Genomic DNA, 24,511 nt, shown 5'->3' with positions numbered 1-24,511 from the left:
CTTTTTTATCTTAATAGTTTAAGGAATAAATAATCCCAAGATCAAGTTTTAACTTGATCTTGGTATTATTTATTATAGGTACCAAGATCAAGATTTAACTTGGTGATTTTATTTCTGATTTGAATAATTCTTTATAGTCCATTTCTTTTACATTGAAAAACTATTAATTCTGAAAACTCAAGCATAAACATTAAATTCCTTTGCAAGTTGCAGCTAACTTTTTCATCTTTGAAAATATACTCCATTCCAGGTTATTTAGTAAAGTTAGGCCGAGACCTTTTATATATTATAATGACCAATACAATGGTATTGTATAATTGTATTATTATTTTCATAACTTTTGTTCACAGAATATGAAAATTTTTAAGCTACTTTCTTCAAGTTAACACCCAAAGTTCAAAAACCACCTGATTTTTGATGTAATCGTAAATTCATACGTTTGGCATAATTAAATTGATAAAAAATAAATGCTTTTAAACTTTCTTTTCTGTCTTTCTCACACAAACACACCAAAAGTTAATACATTTTCTGGTAGCCACTGCATATTAAAGTGCAGCCTTAAAATTAACATACTATATTAAGGTTTATCAAACACAAATGACCAAAATTAAAATTAAAATTATAAAATTCTCATAAAATTTTTGAGACAGATATACTTTGGCCACGCATACAAAAAGTAAAAATTCTGCTCATTTTTACATTAAGTAATCAATGTAATTATGCACCATAAAACTGATGATCACCGAATTAAATCTCAATTATACAAGTTTAAAAAACTATAATTTATTTTATTTATAAACAAAATACACACACTTTATATTCAATACTTTTTTTATATGGATTTATTAGTTTGAGTAAGACACAAAACTCTTTCCCGTTATTTTAAACCTGTTCCATGTTTTATTTTGCTAGAAAGAGAATTTTAAGTTTTGCGAAATTCGTAATTCGAGGGTTAATGTTATGAAACATAAACATTCAAGTATGTTAAAAATTCAAGCTAAACATATTCAGGAATTGTCGGACTTTTAAGAGAAAACTTTTTAGGATAAATTTGTGAAGATATTAACTCGCCATTTGCCGTGCATTTTTGTTGGTATAACTTTTTTGTTTCTTCCGCCTAAAGCAAATACAAACCCTATAAGTAAAAAAAAAAGAAAAGCAAAAAAATACGAAAAAATGCAAGACTCACATAGTTCTGTCTTAACAATTCAAGTTTTTCAGCTTTCAGCGTTTTAATTTCGTCCTTTAACATCTCAATTTCAGTCAAATTATGAGCTAAATAAAACAAAAGATACATTTATTAAACTAAATGTAAAAATATATAAAAAGTAAATAAGTAATATATAGTATATAACTAATATATAGTAAATAAATATATACAAATTATATCAAATAATAAGATAGAAACAAGGATTAAAAAAACCTGCCAGAAATATATAATACTCTTACAACTGTTATTGTTACTTTCAGCTTTAATATCCGCAGCAGATAAACCCTGAAAACAAAAACTTTTTTTTGGAGATAACATGAAAATACATGAAGTTAAGATTTTAAATTAACTGTTAGGATTTCTGAAACCTTATTTAAGGTCCTGTAAAAATTAGAGAACCTTTTATTTTGAATATCTCTCAAAGAATTCTTAGGTAAAAAATGACTTTCTTTTAGGTAACTTTTAAAGATTTCAAGTTACTTTAGGTAACAAAATGATTTTCTTTTAGGTAACTTAAAGGGTTTAAAGTTTTTTTGTCTACAGTTTAATGTTTTCGACTACCAATTACGAAAAAAAAAATGAAAAAATAACAATTTATGGAAAAAATTTTATTTACAATTTGTAAATTGCAACTAAATGTATTTACGAGGACAAACGCATTTACAGAAGCATTAAAATATTCCTGTGTTAAAAAAGATTTATTGACTAAAAATAGATACAACTGCATACACACATATATATGTATATATGTATTTATACACACATACATATATATGTATATGTGTATTACAGTATGTTGGGTTTAATGTTAATACATACCATTGGATTATAATGATCACTTGATATATGTTGCGGTAGTGAATTTGGAACATTTAAAGAATTATTTAAATCAATAACATCAAATAACTCATTTTTAAAAAAACGAGAAATTGACTTGCTTTGTTGATCTTTCGTGTGGTCTTCTTTGGTTTGCAATAGAGGAGTGAAGCTGTAACTTTTTTCCGTAGAGTCTTGATTTATAATTTGCTTATGTGCAGAAGGCTGACAATGGTTACTAAAAAGCATTAGATATTTGGTTCATTAAAAACATTCTCATGTGTATCATGTCTTAGCAACTGCAATTTTGGCAGAAAATAACAATATAACTTAGCAACAACAGATGTTTAACCATCTATAACTTATGAAATGTTTATACAACAAAAACATTTATTACTTTTTCTCTTTTTTCACTTTTTTTCTATCTTCCTTTGTTTGCAATTTTTTTATCTAAAAATTTATTTTATCTAAAAATTATTAATTGTACTAAGTCAAAATATTATACTTTAGCAAAATATTTAAAATTCATTTATATAAAATTGATTTAAATACTTATGTAAAATACCTTATATGAAGAATAGTTTTTAGACAAGTTATTGAAGAATATAAAAGTTTTATACAAATAACAAAAATAACAAAAAAATTATTAAGTAATTAAGAAAATCTTTGTAAGAACTCCAAATCTTACCAAGCCATCTTTCTTGTCACAAGAATTAATAAAACTGATGTCATTTAAAGACAAAGATACTCCTGATAACTTTGATGATGATAGTGAACCAGAAGAAGACGAAGAAATACTTCTTGCACGAGAACTATTTCGAATTGCTGAGCGAAAAGAAGATAGTAAACCTGAATTTTTCAAAGGAGCAAAACTAACAGAAGGTGATGAAGCAAATTCATCTGACAATAGCTTTTCATTTTTTGAAATCATATCACTGACAAGTTTTTGAAAAAGTGTAGTCCTAGTACGCCTCTAATATACAAAACATTTTGATTGGTCACTGATTTTTATACAATAACTCGAAGAAAAAAATTAATTATAAAGACTTATTTACACTTACTGAAAGCTTTAAGAAATTTTCACTTTTAATAGCAGCTGCTTCTGCGTTTAAAATTTTTGTGAGCAGAAATTCTCGAAATTCTGGTCCTTTTTTAAATATAGAAGGATAAGGTAATACAGGAGAAAACTTTGGAACTCCTCCTTTTGCTACAACTGATACCTTATAATAGGTAGAAGCAGTATTTGCCTCCTCAACTTGCACAACAATGAAAACATGAAGAAAATGTGATCTTATGGATGATGGGTTAAATGGAGTATTTTGATCTTGAAATATAATGGAAACAACATCATTGCCAATGTGACGCTTACGACCAATATTTTGTGTGTCTCTTGAACAAAATGGTAGCAGCGTTGAAACATGAAACATAATTTCTCTAAAAGTAATACAATTAAAAAAAATAACTTAGCAGGAAAAAAAAATAGCAGTTGGCCTCATTATCTAAAATAAAGCGAAAGGCCACATCTTTTAAAACAATTTTTACTTTTTTAAAATCATCTAAGTTACTTTTATGCTGTTTTAAAACAAAATAAAAGTAACTTGAATAATTTTAAAATTAAAAAAATGCACTTTTACAAAGTTACTTACTTGTCTTGATATTCGGTATAGTAAGAATGGTTACCACTGAAGCCAGCTTTTGTGTCTAAACCGCCGCGATATTTAGGAAAATCCTTAAGTTCTATACAGGTTCCCATCATGTCTAGAAACTCTCGAAAAGCTGTGCTGTCATCTTGATTTTGCAGAAACTCATTCTCATTGACCTTAACAAATAATTTAAAAATAATTTAAATAAAAAATTCATCTTTGACCAAATAAAAAATTTTTTCAAGTTAAAATTTCTTACCTGACCAAACTTCTGATAAATGACACCAATTTTATAGCAGTTGGTTACTGAATGTTCATCAAACTTCATAGTTTCTTCACTAGCTCGAGGATATGCAATTGGATGGAACCGTTCAACATCAACATCATCATTCAATAAAATCTAAACACCAAAATTCTATATATTATCCTGTTTGTAAATTTATAGAATATTTACAGCACAACTATAGCATAACTTATTTATAACTAATAAATTATTAAGTTTAACAAATTTCTTTGATAATTCAAAAGTTTTTGTGAATAACATAGATACAATAATTATCATAATGAAACATAAAATAAATGATTTACACAAATTTATAAAATAACCATATTCAAAATATTTGAAATTAATTTAAAGATTATTATTTACCTTTAAAAAATCTCTTGGTCCTGGCATATCACTATCAAATTGACTAGCTTTAACAACTTCACAAATGCTTTTATCTTTCAACCGTAAAATGACATTGTAATGATCTTCATCTTCATTTTTTACAGCTTTATTGAAGGCAACTGACAACAACACTTCTCCATGTTTTCCATCAATTGCAGCAAAATTTATATGTTCCTAACAAATTTCATCAGTTTCATTTTAAAAAAAATTATTTATTCAAAAAAATCCCATTAAATCAATAAACAAATCAGGGTTTTGGTAAGGAGTATAAATTATCTACATAATTATGGATGCTAAACAAGCAAATTGATCATCATTAAAACACACCAAATTGCAGATATTAGAGTTGTCAATAAAATACTGAACTTGTGCAAATAAATATTTCACTAAAATAAATAATTTATAAACATGCATACACACACTACAAGCATTACATGCATCATCTGCACGGTATTCTGTCAATTTTATATAGCCATTAGAACCTTCTAAATGTTTTTTTACAAGTATATTATGCATACAAACTAATATAATTAATATAATAATATTAGTATTCATATAATTAATATTATAAATTTAAACCAAAAATACAATCTAATTATTCATTTTTACTATATCATTCTTAAGTTAACAGACAAAAAAAATATAATAATAATAATAAACTTAGTTAAAAATGTTAAAATATCTTCGAGAAAAAGAAGGCTGAAAATTTTTATTCGATTATCTGATTTTAAAACTTGTAAATAAAATAACAAAAAAACATGACAAAAAAACAACAACAATACAATTAATAATCAAATTAAAGATTTAAAACAAACTTCTATAACACCTTCATTATCTAAAACTTCTAGAAAAAAAAATTTTTTTAACTACTTTTTATCAATTATAATTAAATGAAAAATATATCTAAATTTTTCAAAACTAAATCAGGGACCTAGTCATCACCATGTAACATCACCTGTAAAAAGTTAACTTTTTTTTAATGTAATTGAGGTAATTACTGAATAACTAAGATTTTTATATAATATATCTTTATAAACACATGGATAACTATAAAGATATAATAGTATAAGAATTTTTTACTTTTTAAGTAAACTGTAAATGCAATATTTACAACTGATTTACATAACATGATTAAAATAAATAATAACTTGTTACTTGTTTCACCTTTGCAACATAAATGTTACTTGTTTCACCTTTGCAACATGTCATAAAATTAATACTCATAACTCAAATAAATATCTTGTTACCAAACACATAAAAACTTGTCAACAGTATATCATATAAAAAAATACATATCTAAAATATATATTATGCAATAGGCTCTAGCATCTATGTTTTATAGCATGTATATCTATTAGCAACTATTAAAGATATATAATCTTGCATATCATATCCATAAGCATTAATAATCTTGCATATCTATTAGTACAGCTAATTATATATGCCATATATATCACCATTTATATATATATATATATATATATATATATATATATATATATATATATATATATATATATATATATATATATATATATATATATATATATATATATATATATATATATATATATATATATATATATATATATATATATGTATATATATATATGTATATATATAACTATATCAAACATATAAAATATAAATTTTACTTCACCTTTCCAAAAAAACATTTTCTGTAGTTATAGACAGAATCATTTTCAGTTAGGTTACATTTAGTCATATCTATCGTTGGAAATATAGGATATTTATCTGCATTTCTGAGTGAAACATGGCTATTACCCTCCATCCAATATTCTCCATTTGCTGGAAGCAAAACCATTGGATATGGTGGTCCTCTTTCAAGAGCCTAACAAAATAATTTTAAAATAAAGCAAATACAATGCAACAAAAAAACGAAATTGATAACTTAAATTAAATGTTATTTTAAAAAGAAAATTAAATATTAAAGCAAAAATTTTTAACTAACAAAATTACAAATAGCCTTTTATACATGAGCATATTAATAAATATTATAAAAATTTAGAAATATTAATACTTCATATTTTAACTGAAAATTAAAAATTTTTTAACTTTATTAGAATTAAAGTAACTGTGTTCAAGTCAATAATAGTGCTATTGTATAACAAATAGTAAAAAAAAAATTTTAACATTTTAAACAATCTACAATTACTTCTATTTATATTACTATTTAAAAATACTTAAAACCTGCTTAACAAAATTATCTTCATCACAACTGACAGTTGGTGATTTAATTTCCATGTTTAATTGCTGATGCTGTAATAAATTATACAAGAAAACATTTTCTAAATAAATTTATATATGTATATATATATATATATATATATATATATATATATATATATATATATATATATATATATATATATATATATATAATACATATAAACATACATAAAAAAAAATAAATAAGTAAAAGTGGATAAAAAAACTTAAATGGAAAAAGTAAGTATTGTAGACAAATAATATATACAAAACCGAAAAATCACAAAAATCCACCATTAAAAAAACATCAAGTAAATGCTACTTAACAAAATCACAATAGCATTAGAGATTATCATGGTATTGTACAACTGGATTGCTTAATTCCTTTTTGTATTAAAATATCTACGACAATTGGAAAATTAGTATTCATAATTGACATAAAAATAAAAACTGATTTCAAAAAAATGCCTTTGGTTTTTTTAAAACAAAAGCATAAATATTTTTTACTTATGAACTTACAAATTGTTTAATATTTATAACTTTATTTATTATAAACAAAATGTTTTTAATATAAATGCAACATAAATGCCTTATGGCATTTGTTAATAACCATTAAGTGTCTTTATAACTATTTATGGTAATAACTACATTAACATTTCAAACTATTTAAATTTTAATCTATGATTTTATTGCAAACATAAAAATAATTATTTTTAATACTTTTAAGGTTTAAAAAGAAACATAATGAACACTGACATATTAATATAATAATAACTGACATAACAACTAAATATATTGAAAATAATGATTAAATAAAAATAATGATTGGATAAAAATAGAAAAAAAGTGAAAAAAGTGATTAAATAAAAATAGTATTTGAATAAACTACAAATACATAAGATAAATTAATACAGAATAATTCAAATTATAACTTGTTCCATTAGATTTTCAGGTTTTTATAACTAGAAATTTCAACCAAATTGAGTGAATTAATATTTGACTCCAATAGTTTTTAGAAATTAGATATAAAAATGTCCTTTAATATTTATTTTAATTTGATTTCAAAAAGTTTTTAGTCAAATTACTTTAAATTTCTTACAATAATTAAAAAATCAAATACCAAGTATAAAAGTCAACCACTTAGTCTAACGACGAACTTTTGTCATCATCAGAAAAATATTTTCAATTCAATCATAAGGTAAAAATATTTTCAATTCAAAATCATAAAAGTACCAGCATAATAATATTGAGTTATACTAAACTTGATTATACAAGTAAATATTTAAACCTACATTAAAATGGCAAATCATTCAAGTCAACTACTAGATAAAAACTATGATATGATATCAACAATATTTGTTTTGTTTTATTCATATAATATTACTGTAGAAATTTAACAAAATAAAATAGTTTTAAAAGATGATAAAAATACTTCAGGAACTAAACTCAATATGTTATATAATTTAATTAATGTATTATAAGTCCAGATTCAATATAGTTTATCAGTATATTATATTAATCAACTAATTAAAAATTAAAAAGTAAAAATAAACTGATAAATTTATATATTAAGATTTTGTATTTATTTATCAACATCAAATACAATTTATTAAACTTACAATAAACATGGAAATTTCATTTATTCTTGTTATTCAATGCTTAGAAAATGGATTTTAGAACAATAACTTTTTCTTTATTTTTAATAAATTTACAAATATAAAAATATAGCTAATTGTAACAGAATTCTAAAAATATATATATAAAATATTATATATATATATATATATATATATATATATATATATATATATATATATATATATATATATATATATATATATATATATATATATATACATATACATAACACACAATAATCTTATGCTTATTTAAAAAATTTTAAATATTTACTATTATATTTATTTGCATTAAGTTAAAATAATTTAGAAAATAAAATTAAACATTTTGTTAGTAGAGGAAAACACAGTGAGAAACTCAAATAAGGTTTTAAAACTAAAATAAAGTTTTTATTTCATCATTTAAACAATGTGCAACATAGACTACTGGCAAGATGCAAAACCAAATCTGCAATAAATATAAAATTAAAAGTATTTTTATTAAAAAATCTTCACTATAAATCTGGTTCAACTTGATTATTTTTAAATTAACAATAAATATATAAAATAGATTTAAAGATCTAAAAATCTGTTGCTTTTTATTGCGTTTTTTTTTTTTTTTTTGGTTTTAAAAAGACAATTATGATAACTATATTCAAATTAAAATAATTTATACTACCATATGAACAATTGGTAGGTATCTTATAAAATAAAGCAAATATTAGTTTATAACAGACATAAAATACAACACCTAGTGCACAGTCTTTATGCACAAAATGAAGTAACTTTGACTTACTTTCAAAAGTAATGGTGGCATAGAAGTTCTTTGTTCATCGAGTCTGCCACCCTACAGAATAAAAGAATTTTTTAGAAGAAGCTTACTTCTTTTTATATTTTTGATAAAATTACTGATCAAATTGTTTCATAAAATGATGAGGTGTTAAAAACAGGTGTTTGAAAAAGTGTAAAAAAAAAATAAAAAAAATAAAGTATGAACAAAATGTTGGGAAAAGAAAGAGGTGTTTAACAGAAAAATTAAACATTTCTTACATCATTTTTTTGTAAGTGAAAATTTTGTTTTCCCATTATATATTTTTACTTTTTAGAGTTAATGGAACATTGGTTTCTACTTAAAAAAATAACAATATCAAAATAAATAATGGGATATTACATGATATCACCTCTTTTCTTATTGAATATATTTATAAATTGTAAATAAAAATATCTTATTTTATATTCTAGGTAACACTTAGATAACATGTATACACAACAATAACTGATAAAATGATAAATAGCGCCTGAACAGAAACAAAACTCTATGTTTATTTATTTATGTTTATTTAATGTATTTACTTAAAAACATTAATCACATGTAGTATACCAGTTTCTATACATAGAAAATAAATTAAAACAAACAAAAATATTTTAAATTATTACTGAAATCCATTAGAAGATATAAAAATCAAGAGACCACAAAGATTACTACTGAAATTGACTGATAAAAAAAAAGTTGTATATATATATATATAATTTTTTCCCAACAAAACAAATTACATTTGATAATATAACAACTAATGTTGACAAAACATCATTCAAATAAAAAATATTTCATGACGTCCGATAAAAAAGTAATGCTGACCTGAAATTGGAGAACTTGATCTAAAAATTTATCCTAGAAAAAGTTAGAAAAAAAATTTTTTATTTTGTGTATATAACTTTTAAACATTGTTAAAAATAATAGTACAACTTTTTAATAAACTTTTTTCAGAATAACATTGCAGTGTTTACTTTAACAGATGTCAATTGTTTGACAGGAAATATTGTAATAAAATAAAACTAAACAAAAGTAAAACTAAATAAAACAATAGATAAACAGCACCTTAGTTATAAAAATAGAACAAAAAATTCAGATTAAAAAAAAATTATACTAAAAAGAAGTATATAGTACAACACTTAAATAAAAAAAACTTTCTTATGTAAATAAATATTTTTCTCAGTAATCTTTTATATCTATAAAAAATGTGAATAAAAAAAATTAAAATATTTTTTAGATTTTTATAATTTTAAAATCAAGTTTAAAATGAATTAAAAATATATTGGAAGTATAAGAAAAATGTCTATTATAATATATAAAATAGTCCATTCAAAAGAAGAATTTATAACATATAATTTCCTAATTTAACTTTTATTATTTATTTCCTAATTTAACTTTTATTATTATTTCCTAATTTAACTTTTATTATGTTCAAATCAAAAATTCAAAAAGCTTATTAAATGATGATAAAGAAATTTTAGTTACAAAATTTAATGAATTTCTTATGTTCCAGACAAGGATGAAACAAATTTAATAAATTTCTTATGCTCCAGACAAAGATGAAAAAAATTTAATGAATTTTTTATGTTCCAGACAAGGATGAAATTTTCTTTGACTTGTGCTTCAGTGGTTGATTTTTTCCTCACATAAAAAGTTTTTAGCCTAGATATGCTCTAACTAAAAATCAAACTGAGAAAATCTCAAAATGAATAACATCCGAATGAATAAGCTATTTTATGAAAAGTACTGAAATAGCTATTTGTGGGGTGTGGAAGGAGGAAGGAGCTTCAGTACATCTAGCAAACTTTGAGGGCTTCAGTACATACAAAAACTGAAGGTTTGGGCAGGTACTATACAGATATAACTTGTATTATTGCAAAAGAAAAAATAACAATAAAAAAAATTTTTCTGGAAAAAAAACTCTGTGTGTATTTATTTGAAACAAAATAAAAAAATGGGCTACTCCGGGAGAATGAGGAAAATAAAAAAAGAGCAAAAAAGTAATAAAAACATATACTAAACTCCATATTTTTTTAACTATTTAAAAATACTTTTGAACAAAAAAAGTTATTAAAAAAAATCATTTTATAATTCATTAGCATGTTTTTAAATTGTAAGGGTTATATAAACATGTTTTGACATTTTTTTGGGTTAATGTGTTAAAAATCATATCATAAAGCTATAATTGAGTACTTTAATAATGTTATAGTGCATTTTTTTAACATAATTTACACGTTTTTAATATTCATTTATACTTTTTATCTTACATCATTGATTGCTTTATTTGGGGTTTTTCAGTATTTGATTTTTTGTCATGATCATTAAGGTTATGACCATCACGATATAAAAAAAACATAGAAATGCTTGTGAAACTTCAACTCTGACAAAGTTGTTTTGTTCAGAAGAGGTAAAAAGTAAACATCATCATGCTATGTAGAGTAAATTTTCGAAAAAAAATTTAAGACTTGCCGTTACTTCTGTATACTAAATTATATGATAGTATTACACACTTCTGGAAAGTTTCAAGTCATTTCCATATTCATATATATATATATATATATATATATATATATATATATATATATATATATATATATATATATATATATATATATATATATATATATATATATAAATATATATGTTTAGAAGATAACGACTTAACACAGCTAATAATGTTTTTAGTTAATCATCATTTAAGTTACATCGAGCCATCACCAACACTTAACTTGGTTATTAGAGATGATCCAAATAGGTTCATAAAATTCTTAGAAGATCATCTGCTATACTTCGCAAAAACATGTAAATTGTGTTATTACTGATATATTGGCTTTCTCTCTAAAAGAAATAGCACCAATACTTCCACATCCCCATTTTATCTGGAGGAACCTTTTTGAGAACAACTTGTTTATTTCTATTTGAAAAAAATACAATTGATTTCATCATATAGAATGAAGTACCCAGTAGACATTATTGTAGTGGACCAATATAGACATTTTTAGTGGTCCACTGTAGTTTTGCTCATCGGATACTTAATGGGCCATTAGTGGCAGCCGCCAAAAGTGATTTGGAAAGTTATAAGTGGCCAAAAAAGCCTCAAACAACATGGCTAAATTTGTTTGAAGGTCAGGTAGCTAACAATAATTTACAATATCTAAAAAATCCATTACAGGAAAAACATCATCAACAATAGTTTCACTTAAAAAAACAGAGCCATGGGTTACACAGAAGGTCAAAGCAGCAGCAAAAGTAAAAAATAAGCTATGGCTCAATACATTGCTCCAGACCGTCATACTCATCCAATTTTATATTTTTAACTAGTTTAAAAATGATAAAAAGCTATACTATCATATGAAGAAGTACTTATGCATCTAAGAATAACCCAAAGCGTCAACACTTACATGTTTGCAGCAAACTACAAGCACATAAAAAAATAGGAAGCCAAGAAACAACAAATGGCTTAAAAACTACAAAAAAGATGAAATATGCATAATAATAAAAAATTATTTAATGACAATGTTTGAAATTGAACAAGAAGAATGTCTTTTTTTTATCTATGCACACAAACCATATGTCAGCTTTATCAATGCACACAAACATTATGTCAGCTTGATCTGTGCACACAAACCATATATCAGCTTTGATCTATGCACACAAACTATATGTCGCTTGATCTATGTACACCAACCATGTCAGCTTGATCTATGCACTCAAACCATATGCCAGCTTGATAAAAATAACATTAGTATGATGGAAAGTGTACAACATCTTTTTCAATCCTTTAATCTAAAATTAATCTATATCTACAGGTAGCATTCTAGATTTGTAAAAAATCTGATGTTATACCAATTTTTTGAAAAGGAGTTAACTTCAACCATCAAATTACAGACATCAACAAAACTAAGGTCTAAAGTCTGCAAAGTAATGGAGACTTTTATACATGATCATAAAACAAAATTTGATACAAAACAAAATCTAATATCCAAAGCTCAATGGTTTTGCTCATAAAGATGTGTCAAAATCTACTTTAAGGTTGTGACTTACTAATATAAGACAACCAACTTGGGTTCCCCACCAATGATTATTTACAAAAAATAAATAATTATACAAAATTTTCTACTAAGCATAAATTGAGTGCTTATGGCATTAATGACATAAGCCATTGTTGCTATAAGCTCTCTGCTAAAATGATTAACTTGTACACAGAGAGTAATATTAAACAGAATAACATTTAAGTGAGTCCCAGTGACTGGCAGTAGGATGCAGGATTTTGCCAGAGAAAACCATACTAAACTTTATGTTCATGATGGTAAAAATATCATTAAACTTATTAAATTGCTGCATAATGCAACCCTCCTTCAAGTTGACATAGATGGGACTGCTGACTGGGCACTCAAAGCAGCTGATATCTTTTAACATCAATAAATGCATCTTGGATGTATTTACAAGTTAACACACTCATACATAATGACACAGTCAGATTGAACTCATTATACATTAGAACAATCAACAGTAGAACGAGACCTTAAAATTATTACATTTAACATATAAAAAGAGATTGCAAAGGCTGACTTAAATCATTAAAATTCACTTCAACACACATTCACACACACACACACACACACACACACACACACACACACACACACACACACACACACACACACACATATATATACATATATGGTAGTATATGTATGTAGTATGCAATAGTGGTGTAGTGGTAGAACGGTCCCTTCATAAATGAGAGGTTGCGAGTTTGATTTCCACCACGTCCCTGGTAGTACCACGCTCAACTTGTTTCTCCGCACAGCAGCTTTGTTCGTTAAGGTTTGTGTTTCGGAGTAATAGAATTGAGAGAGGGTTATAATCACAAGTAGCCTCCTCACCAGTAGTGGCCTTCTTGGCCTTGGGGAGGTGACTAAATATATATATACATATATATATATATATACATATATATATATATATATATATATATATATATATATATATATGCATATATATGTATATACATATATATGAATGTATATATATATGTACATATACACTTATATGTATATATATATATGCATATATATGTATATACATTTATATGTATATACACATATATGAATATATATATATATATATCTATATATATATATATATATATATATATATATATATATATATATATATATATATATATATATATATATATATATATATATATATATATATGTACATATATACTTAAATGTATATATGTATATATGTATATATATATATATATATATATATATATATATATATATATAAAAACAAAAACACATTATACATTACTTTAAAAATAAAAAATATAAATAAAACTTGAAAATAAAAAAAACAACCTGTTCAAGATCAAAAATAGGTAGCTTTTTTATTTTATCAAACTTTTTAACAGTACAATCTTTAGGACTTAAACTATCTGATGCTGATGTAGAACGGGCTAAAAATAATTAAATATATATATATATCTATATATGTAATAAAATAATAAAACAATTATTAAAACATATGTATAAGTCTATTTAGAAATTTCTAATGCATTTATACTAATAATAGTATAAATATATATATATATATATATATATATATACATACAAACACACACACATATATATGTATATATATATGTGTGGTATGCTACATACAGGTATGCTAGGGCTATTCTAGAACGTTTTCTACAGCGCCAACCATATTTGGGCGCCACCCAATATATATATATATATATATATATATATATATATATATATATATATATATATATATATATATATATATATATATATATATATATATATATATATATATATATATATATATATATATATATTTATATAGTGTTTTTACACTTACTTATTTGATAAAAAATTTGACAAAGAGCTATAAAAGTTTTTACTGCTCATAAAAAATGTTTTATATTTTCTTATTGTAATAGAATGCCAAAATTTTAAGAACTATTACAACAGTTAAAAATTCCACAATAAAAGTGTTTATATTTTATTTTTTAGTAGAACATTTAATTGTCATTATATTTGTTTATTTTGCTTGAATTGAGACAAATTTATATTATTCATTTTAATCAATATATAATTCATTACATAAAATAAAAATTATTATGCAATAATTCAGAGTGTAATAATTTCATATTTTATCAGTTTAATAGTTTTATATTTTATTATAATAATTTAGAGACTTTAACTTTATTATATTTTAATAATATCAGTCAGCCCAATCCAATTAAAAACATATTTCAATTTGCGCTTTGTTGTTGTTTTTGTTGCAATAACCATGCCTTTAAAACAGTTTTATATTTTTTTTACTATTTTTATAATAACTTTGTATTATAATAAAGTAATATTTAGATTCATATTTATATAAATATAATACTAAAAGGGTACTCAGTTAAAAATAAAACAACTGTTGCAGGACAAAATAATTTATATTTAAATTGACAAGTTGTTAGCCATTTGTATATTTAAAATTTAATCTCAAGCACTACAAAAAATATCAGTGACATGGCATTAAAAAATAAATAAGTTTGCAAAACAATTGCATTTTGCAAACTTATTTATTTTTTAATGCCATGAAAACTAAAACAGTCAGAAGGCTACTACATTTTAAAATTAAATTTAAACTTTTTTATTTTATTACTATTTCTTAAATATAGTTCCTACTTCTCTCATTTTTATGACTCAACAAACTTGGTAAACAAGCCCACTGAATGGAGAAACAAGTTGAGCATGGTATTGCCATGGACATGGTAGGTTTTCAATTTTTGCTTTAACCTTTTGCCTACAAAGCAATAGTAATATGCTCTAAGACCTTGCAAAACATCCCTCAAAAAACTTTTATTTATCATCAAAAACTTTCCTTGTTTCAAAAATGTAAAAAACAACATCTTTCAACAGAAGCCTGAGAGGAAATTTTGTTGTTCAAGATAGGTAACCAAGAAGAATGCGGCTTATTTAAATTTCTAGAAAATCATTAAATAATGGTGTTGGATGAGGATGACTTGCAAATGGTTAGATAATTGCAGCTAACTTAACCTTGTCCCAACCCCTAAGTGACCCTTTCCTAGAAATATGTCTTCAAAAATTATACAATTTTTTTTAATAAATTTTTTTTTAAAGACCAAAGTTCATTGACAGATTACAAATTTTATCCCCTTTTGCTTAAGATTTATGACTGTAAAGTTTAAATTTCTCCTCATTTACATGGAGTAAGCAAAGAGAATTTTACATGGTGTAAGCAAAGAGAATTTTAAACTTTATAGTCATAAATATTAAATTAAAGGAGATTTTTCAATATAAAAAAAAAATCTGTCAATGAATTTTAATATATAGTTTAATAACACAACAAAAGTTTAAAAGTTTATTTGGAACTAAACCATTAGGGAAAATGGGGTGGGGTGGGGTGGGAGAAAGGAGATTTTCTCAAAGACCACAAAATCATGCCCACCCTGTATTTAGAGTTTCAAAAATAAAATTGAAATTGAAATTTCAGAATTCAGTTATTACTATTATTCGAGTTTAGTCACTATTACTACTTCAATTATTAACAATTAGTGACACCTAGCTGTTGTTAATTGTTAGTAATTAACTTCACTGATTAAAAATTGCCATAATTTGCTGATAATTTTAGGTAAATTAAATATTTCTTTTTTAGTTTACACAGTATCTAAAAATCTCAACTTCAAATGGTTGGAAAACAAACTGCAATATCAAAGCACCCTTGTCTGTTTTACATGACCTTATCTCTTAACTTTAAAAAAGCTGACTATTATTAATGCAAATTCTATTACAAATTAATTAAAAAAGCAAAAATGTTCACAAATGTTGCTTAACTCTCTTTATTAACAAGGGACAAAAATAAAATGACAACAGAATTTGTAAATATCTTTAGTCTACATATACTGTGAGATTTTGTAGACAAAACTTTAAATGAAATTGTGATTAATTTGTTTGAAAACAAAGTGTGTGGGTTAAAAACAAAGAGTGTGGGTTGCAGTTTGTCAACCAATATCTGTCTACAACATCTTCAGAGTCGTTGGGCAGCACTGATTGGAAGGGAATGCTTTCAATAAGCTGCTTAAAAACATAGACCGCTTTAAGCTGTATTTATTTTTTCAGGAGTATTTATTTTTTCTAAGTATCCTTAAGTATTTGGCAGCATAAACCCCAAAACTGGAGTTTTGGGGTTTATGCTGCCAAATACTTAAGGATTTTGAAAAAATTGTCTATGACTGTTTTGTTGTAAGATTTTGCAAAATAATTGAGCTCTACTTATGTCAAGGCTGTAATTCTATTGTTTAAAGGCTGTAATTCCTTTGAGGTTACATTTACTTAAGCAACATATTATTGAATTCATTGACATGAAGGATGGAGTCTTGAATATGATAATTAACTTTTAAATATGATAAAAAATTAATAATAATAATAATAATAATAATAATAGTAAATGTTTAGTGTCTATTACAACAGTTGAATTGTAAAACTGATTGATATCAAAATATTAATAATAATCTAATTCATCCAAAACCTTAAAAATCATTAAAAAAATTTTACAGTAATAAAATGATTTTAGCAAACCCTACTCAACCTAATTCTGCCTCAGGGTATAACTCCTTTAAGACCTGTTCAATATTTTTAGAACTATATCAAAATTCATCAATAGATTTCAAAATTTAACTAAAAAAACTTCTCAATAAAAAAGTTAAAACCATTCAAAGTTATTCATGGGGTAAATGAAGGGAATTTTAATTTTAAGATATTTTGATGAATTTTGTTGATGAATTTAATCTAGTTTATGAAATTTTTTTTTTGCTTTTTTGGATTTTAAAAAATGTATTTCTAGGATAGGTTTGGTAAAAGGATTGGGTTAACTCTAACCATTTAAACATTTTGCAAGTCATCCTTGTTCAAAACAATAATTTATCAACTTATTAGAAACTTGAGTATGTCCCATACTTCTTAGTTATCTATCTTGATCAACAAAATTCCCAGGTGTAATTTCTCTCCAGGGGCAAAAAAGTTATTTTTTAACGAAGAGTTTTCTGATAGTAAATAACAACAACAAAAATTCTGGGGATGTGTTGCAAGGTCTTGTTTCTATACACTGTGCTATATCATTGTTCTACTACTGCATAACTCAATGAGTTCAAAGAACTTTAAAGTGTGTTCTTTATGGATTGCAAAGATCAAAGCTAAGGACACACCTGTTGTAAGTAGTTGTAAATTGTTGTAAGTAGTTGTAAATTGTAAATTGTTTCAATAAAAATTATACATTTAGTTTAATTTGTCATTTTAAAAATAATGTATATATCACCAACATCCGCCATACCATAATTACATGACTATCACCACCATACCATAATTACATCACCATCATAACATATTGCATAATTTTTTTTTCACTCAACCTAAGTTGAGAGAAACTCTTTTTATCTTAAAGTAAAGTTGGATTGATTTTAGTGATTTATACTTGTGTTTTCATTTTTATTTTTTTTGTATTGTATGTTTTTATTATGGAAGAGTATGTGCTGCACAGTAGTTTTGTCAACTATGTATTACAAAGCCTGTCAAGGAGTATTACATGGAATTTACAAAGTACAAAGGAATGAAATTTGCCATTTTTTTAGATATTATTAACCTCTAAAAACCATTATTTTCAGCATTAAAAAAAAGTTGTGAAAATGTGATAATCTTGCAAGGAAGGAATTTTTTATTTTGTAATATATAAAAATGAAAATAATTATTGGTAATAAAAGTTGACATTTATTCTTTGATTAACTTTTACACAAATCAGAACTTTTTACTTAGAAGTTTTCAGTGCCAATAACTAACTACGTTTCGGTGCAAAGAACTAACTATGTTTCAGTACAACAAACTAACTACATTTTTGTGCAAAGAACTAATTATATTTCAGTGCAATGAACTAACAATGTTTCAGTGCAAAGAACTATGTTTCAATGCAACAAACTAACTATGTTTTAGTGCAAAAAACTAACTATGTTTTAGTGCAAAGAACTAATTATGTTTCAGTGCAACGATCTAACTATGTTTCAGTGCAAAAAACTAATTAAGTTTCAGTTACAATGGTACATTGTCTGGTACTGGTCTTTTTTTAGAAGAACAAAATTTTTACGATAAAAAAGAGCAAGTAACTATTAAATTAATAAACACTGAAACAATCCTTTAAATTAAAATCCTTTTTATTAAAAAAAAATCTCAATAAATTCCATAAAAAATTTATAGGATGAAACTTTATTGATTTAAAATTAAAAATTTAATAAAAATATTGTGTTAATTTTATGAAGCGTAAGTTATACTTTAAAAAAGTAAAACTTACCAGGTAACAAGGTAGAGATACCAGAAAAAGATCGCTGCAAAATTTGGTCAGATTTTGATTTTTTCATTTTTCCTTGTTTCTTTTCAGGTTGTACCTCTGTTTGAAAGTAGCACGACAAACGCTTTGCAAAGTTTACATCCACTATACAAAAAGTACAACAAAATAAAAAAATAAGAACTAATATATATATATATATATATATATATATATATATATATATATATATATATATATATATATATATATAATACACTATAATATAATATATATATACATATATATATATATATATATATATATATATATATATATATATATATATATATATATATATATATATATATATATAATACACTATAATATAATATATATACATATATATATATATATATATATATATATATATATATATATATATTATAAATATTATATATATAAAAAAGCCATGCTCAGTATTTAAAAAAAAAATTTTTTGGGAATTTATATGTAAAAAAAGTTTTGATTTGCTGATTTGCAGGGTTAAAGAAAAATGTGTTTAAAAATTATAGAGTAGAAAACTTTGTACATGAGAATAGTGAGATAGTGTAAAAAAAATTGTTATCTCCTAAACACAAACTTTTGTACCTTATATACTTTTTTGTACCTTTTATTTTTTTTAACACAAACATTAAAAAAGTCTACACCTAAAATGTCTTTTTAAGAGTACAAAAATACTCATTACAAAAAAACTTATTTGCTATTTAAAAAAAAAATTAAAAAAAAAAAAAACAGTTAAAAATACCAATTATCAATAATCAACAATATAATTAATTACAAAATATCAAGCAAATGAATAAATAATTTTTTCTTTATTAAACAACAAACAAACAAAAAAAAAAACATTTTACTAATATTACTTGAGTTTCACAAAGTTCTCACAAGTGCGTATAAAAATAATCAACTGTGTACACAACTAACATAGGGCATGCCAAACTAACTTCTTTTATTATTTTTATTATTATTAATTTGTGTTGCAACCTATATTTAAAGTTGTCTTATCAATAAAAATAAACACACAAAAGTATTTTAAGTAATATTAAGGCATATAAGTCATATTTTATTACAATATTAAGACATTTAAATAAATATTATTATACAATTGATATTAAGACATATTTTAAGTAATATTAAGAAATATAAATTAATAACCAACACAATAGAATATCTAAACAGAAACAAACAAAAAATTAATAATTAGTTAAGTTAATAACTGGAGTAAACTTAGAAAATAAATAACAGAAAATAAAAAGTAAAATAAATTTAGAAAATAAAACTTTGAATAATAATAAAAAAGAATATAAATCAGGAATGCGATACTTTAATTTTACAATTTTTTTTTTACCATTTTAATAAACAAAAGCTATAATTTAAATTTGAACTTTTTGATATTTTAATTTTAAATTTTTTTTTTTTTACTATTTTAATAAACAAAAACTATAATTTGAATTTGAACTTTAATTTTAAAATTTTTTTTGAAACTTAAATGTATCAGTTTAAACTCAGCATGCTAGGATAAAAAAAGTTAGAGTGATGGAGACCTGTTATAAAAGAGTCATTTTAAAAATTAATGATATAACAAAAAACTTTCTAATTAACTTCCTTGTCATAAAATAGAAAATAGTTGGATCACCTACACAAACAATAAAGCAATTTGAAAACAAATGATTAATATACAATAATATCCTGTTGATGTAATTAAATATTAAAGTCTTGATATTTATACTTTTCAACCTTATATAGCTGCTTAAAAATTCAACTAAAAAATCTGTTAAATATTTTTTAAAGGAATTTCAAAATCATTACAATAAAACTATAAGAAAAAAATTAAAAATAACTTAAAATATTAGTTTGGCATTAATCTTTGCATTTACATTAATCTAAATTACATTTGCATTTACATTAATCTTTGAATGTTTACATAAAAGTATAAATAAACCGTGTGATTGGATGGCTTTTTTTTATTGATTTTATATTACATAAAACAAAATCAAAGGTCATTATAGATACATAATTAAAAAAAAAAGAACATCTAAAAAATTTTAGTTCAAAAATATTTTAACCTTTTACATATTCTAAAAACACCATATGATATACAAGTGATTATTTTTATTAAAATTTAATATTTATTTTTAATTATAATTATTCAAATTTATTTACGCATAATAAATATAGTTAACATATTATTTACATTTTAATATTCTAGATTTGCTTTAACAACAAACTAAACAATATTTTATTTCAACCAGTTATTAATGCAAGTCTAACTACCAATTACATTTTTAATTATTAATTATAATTTGTTTTTTTATTTTTAGTAAAAGATTTTTTTATACAACTAACATTTCACAAAACATTAAAAAAAAAAAATAGACAAAAGATTTCATAAATAATATGAACTTAGTTCATAGTTTTATGAACTAAGTGTAAATTTAATATCAACAACAAAAGATATCATTGTTTAATATGTAATTTAATGGTTTTTTTAAACTTAGCAGAAATACATCAAAATTTACAAAAAGCAAACATTGCTGTATTCCAATATTTGTTTAGCTTGTAGCTTTTGCCAGATTAAATATTTTATGAAAAAATTGTGTAGAAAAGAAGTATGCTGAAATTTGAAAAAAAACAACTCATTTTTCATACATATGCAGCTTTTTATATTCTTATCAAATTAACAACTAAATTGTTCATATACTGAGATAACATAAAAACAGTCTACAATGTAGATTATTATTCTCTAGACTATATAAAAAGAAAAAATATTTGATTGTAATTTTTTACAAATATTTTAAGTTTTGATTTTTTAACTATTTTCTTCTAATGGTATGTGACAATCAATCAATCAAATTTATTGACAGGCTCAAGACCCTAGATAATTAGGATGCAGTGTACAAAAGAAAAATAAATAAAATAATAACAATGCACTCGAATATAAAAAAAAGAGTAATATATATATATATATATATATATATATATATATATATATATATATATATATATATATATATATATATATATATATATATATATATATATATATATATATATATATATATATATATATATATATATATCTTATTTTTATATTCGAATTTTTTATATTGTCAGGATTAGTATTTGAAAAAAAATCAAGAACAATTGATTTATAGATGACTGGCGCCAACGGATCCTAAATTTGTTATTAAGTGTGTCTCTTCAAATAATCACTTTAAACTAAATCATATCAAAATTTAAAACATTTAATGCTTTTTTTATGCACGGCAGAAAAATTTAACAAAATGTTATATTGACATTCATTGACATTTATTTAAAAATCCGTGTAACAATGGGTTGACTTCTGTACTGTAGATTAAATATAAGAATACTGAGATTACTGTAGATTATATATAGGGAATTTGATCTATGTTTCGTCAATCAAATTTATCCAAACATATCATGTTTTACATGTATTACCATATTTCTACAATAAATTGGTATTAAAATTTTATTTTTGCATCGCCAAAATTAATTCGTCCAATCTGTAGTGTTCAATCTTGATCAATAGTTTTTTACCTACTAATATTTTCTATACTACTTGTTAAAAGTAAACCAATTGGCTGGTTAAAAAAAATTTAATGTCTACTAAGCTTGCTATTATTAAAATCTGTGAATTGTCTCGACGAGGATTTCCCAGAAAAACTAATATTACTACTTCTGGTAAATATTTGTTAGGAAACTACAACATAATCAAACACGACGTCAAATGAATTTTGAAGAGCTAAAAGTAAAAGAAGAAGAAAAATACTTTTTTTTGGTGTCGACGCCACACTAGAAGCCCTTTGCTTCAAATTTAGAGTTAATCACCGCCGCTGAACGCAAAAAACCATTACCAATATCTAATTTTTATAAATCTATCTTTTTTAAACAGTGGTGGTCTTGTGAATAAACTTTTGAATGGTGGTCTTGTGAATAAACTGTTGAATCTTACCTCTTACAAAATTAACCAGACTTATTGGCTTTAAGTGAACCTAATTTAAATTTGTTTGTTTTATCTTTGAAATTCAGTGTTGATGGCAGTTATCGCTTGATTCGATTTTCACATGTTTGACGCATTTGTTTATTTTATATACCTAGCCGGCAAATAACGTTGAACTTATGTTGAATTTACGTTAATTTAACATTTAGAATGAAAGTTTTTTTCAACGTTGATTTATCAACGTTAAATCAATGTTAGGTTCAAACGTTATATCAACGTTGATTCGACGCAAAAAAACGTTACAACAACGTTGAATTTACGTTGAAACAACGTTGACAATGACAGTGTTTTTAACGTTGATTTATCAACGTTAAACCGGCTGTTAAAAAACGTTTTGTAATCACAGAAACCGTTGATAAAAACTGAGATCACCATCAAAACGTTGTATGCATGTCCAATAGTGCTGTTGCACTTCTCTATTACATTACTAAGGTATATTACAGATATTAAATCTACTCATAGTCTATACTTAGACTATTTAGAACTTTTTCAATTTAGTTTAATTAAAATAGTATTATTAAAGCAAGAGATAAAAGTTGTTTTACTGAAAAATATATTTAAATATTACATATATTTACATATAATTGAATAAGATCTACAAATAATTGAATATAATCTACATATAATTGAATAAAATCTACACAAATTTCTTCTCTTTTCCATCACCTTTTTGAAATGGACCATTGAATACAATAGAAGAAGCTGTAAATAAAAACAATATATTAAAAAAAATCAAAAAAGGCAAACTTGAAAAGAATATAATGAATGGAAAGGTGTTACAACTTATAAATATTTACAAAGCCATATAAATTTGTGTTTCTAAGTATATTTTTCCACCTTTGCCCTTCATATCCGTGGTGGCCATAAAATTTTTTCGAAAATACGCTGAATTTTTAAAAGGTAATTTAACTGTTAGACAGAGCCGTCCCGAAGTGGTCTCTCATGGGGAAGGGAGGGGGATTGTATGTATTTTTTGCCAACTAGAGACACACACACACAAAAAAAAGGTCCTCAATATTTGCAATTAGCCAACTATAGTTCAAAACTTGCTAAATGTGTCAATTTAAATGCTTATATGACAGCTT

At 23.7% G+C, this 24,511-nt stretch overlaps 1 protein-coding gene across 5 annotated transcripts; it reads right to left on the bottom strand.

Annotated features, from left to right (window-relative positions):
- Nucleotides 1-767: 767 nt before the first annotated feature.
- Nucleotides 768-23,258, bottom strand: LOC100213274 (rap1 GTPase-activating protein 1). 5 transcript variants are annotated; one of them, XM_065799255.1, is made up of 17 exons: nucleotides 23,196-23,258; nucleotides 19,373-19,513; nucleotides 14,371-14,468; nucleotides 9,824-9,856; nucleotides 8,981-9,031; nucleotides 6,551-6,619; nucleotides 6,000-6,191; nucleotides 4,319-4,513; nucleotides 3,929-4,069; nucleotides 3,673-3,845; nucleotides 3,088-3,460; nucleotides 2,715-2,999; nucleotides 2,424-2,476; nucleotides 2,030-2,264; nucleotides 1,450-1,495; nucleotides 1,190-1,275; nucleotides 768-1,117 (listed from the first exon to the last, which is right to left on the bottom strand). In XM_065799255.1, coding segments are annotated over exons 1-17 (2,292 nt in total). In that variant the 5' UTR covers nucleotides 23,197-23,258; the 3' UTR covers nucleotides 768-997. The 5 variants fall into 5 exon arrangements, with proteins under 5 accessions (XP_065655327.1, XP_065655325.1, XP_065655326.1 ...); XM_065799253.1 differs by lacking the exon at nucleotides 23,196-23,258 and adding an exon at nucleotides 20,269-20,428; XM_065799254.1 differs by lacking the exon at nucleotides 23,196-23,258 and adding an exon at nucleotides 20,260-20,410.
- Between the last annotated feature and the right edge of the window lie 1,253 nt (nucleotides 23,259-24,511).

This window comes from Hydra vulgaris, chromosome 06 (assembly GCF_038396675.1).
Source record: "Hydra vulgaris chromosome 06, alternate assembly HydraT2T_AEP".
In the NCBI taxonomy this organism is placed as follows: domain Eukaryota; kingdom Metazoa; phylum Cnidaria; class Hydrozoa; order Anthoathecata; family Hydridae; genus Hydra; species Hydra vulgaris.
Note: the sequence above shows the minus strand (reverse complement) of the source record. Positions and strands in the feature narration are given on the sequence as shown.

Excerpts from the sequence above, each read along its gene's own strand:
- LOC100213274 (XM_065799255.1), bottom strand. Across the intron at positions 9,032-9,823 it reads ATCAAGTTCTCCAATTTCAG|GGTGGCAGACTCGATGAACA; the intron begins GTCAGCATTACT and ends TTTATTCTGTAG. Across the intron at positions 1,118-1,189 it reads AATTGTTAAGACAGAACTAT|GCGGAAGAAACAAAAAAGTT; the intron begins GTGAGTCTTGCA and ends TATTTGCTTTAG.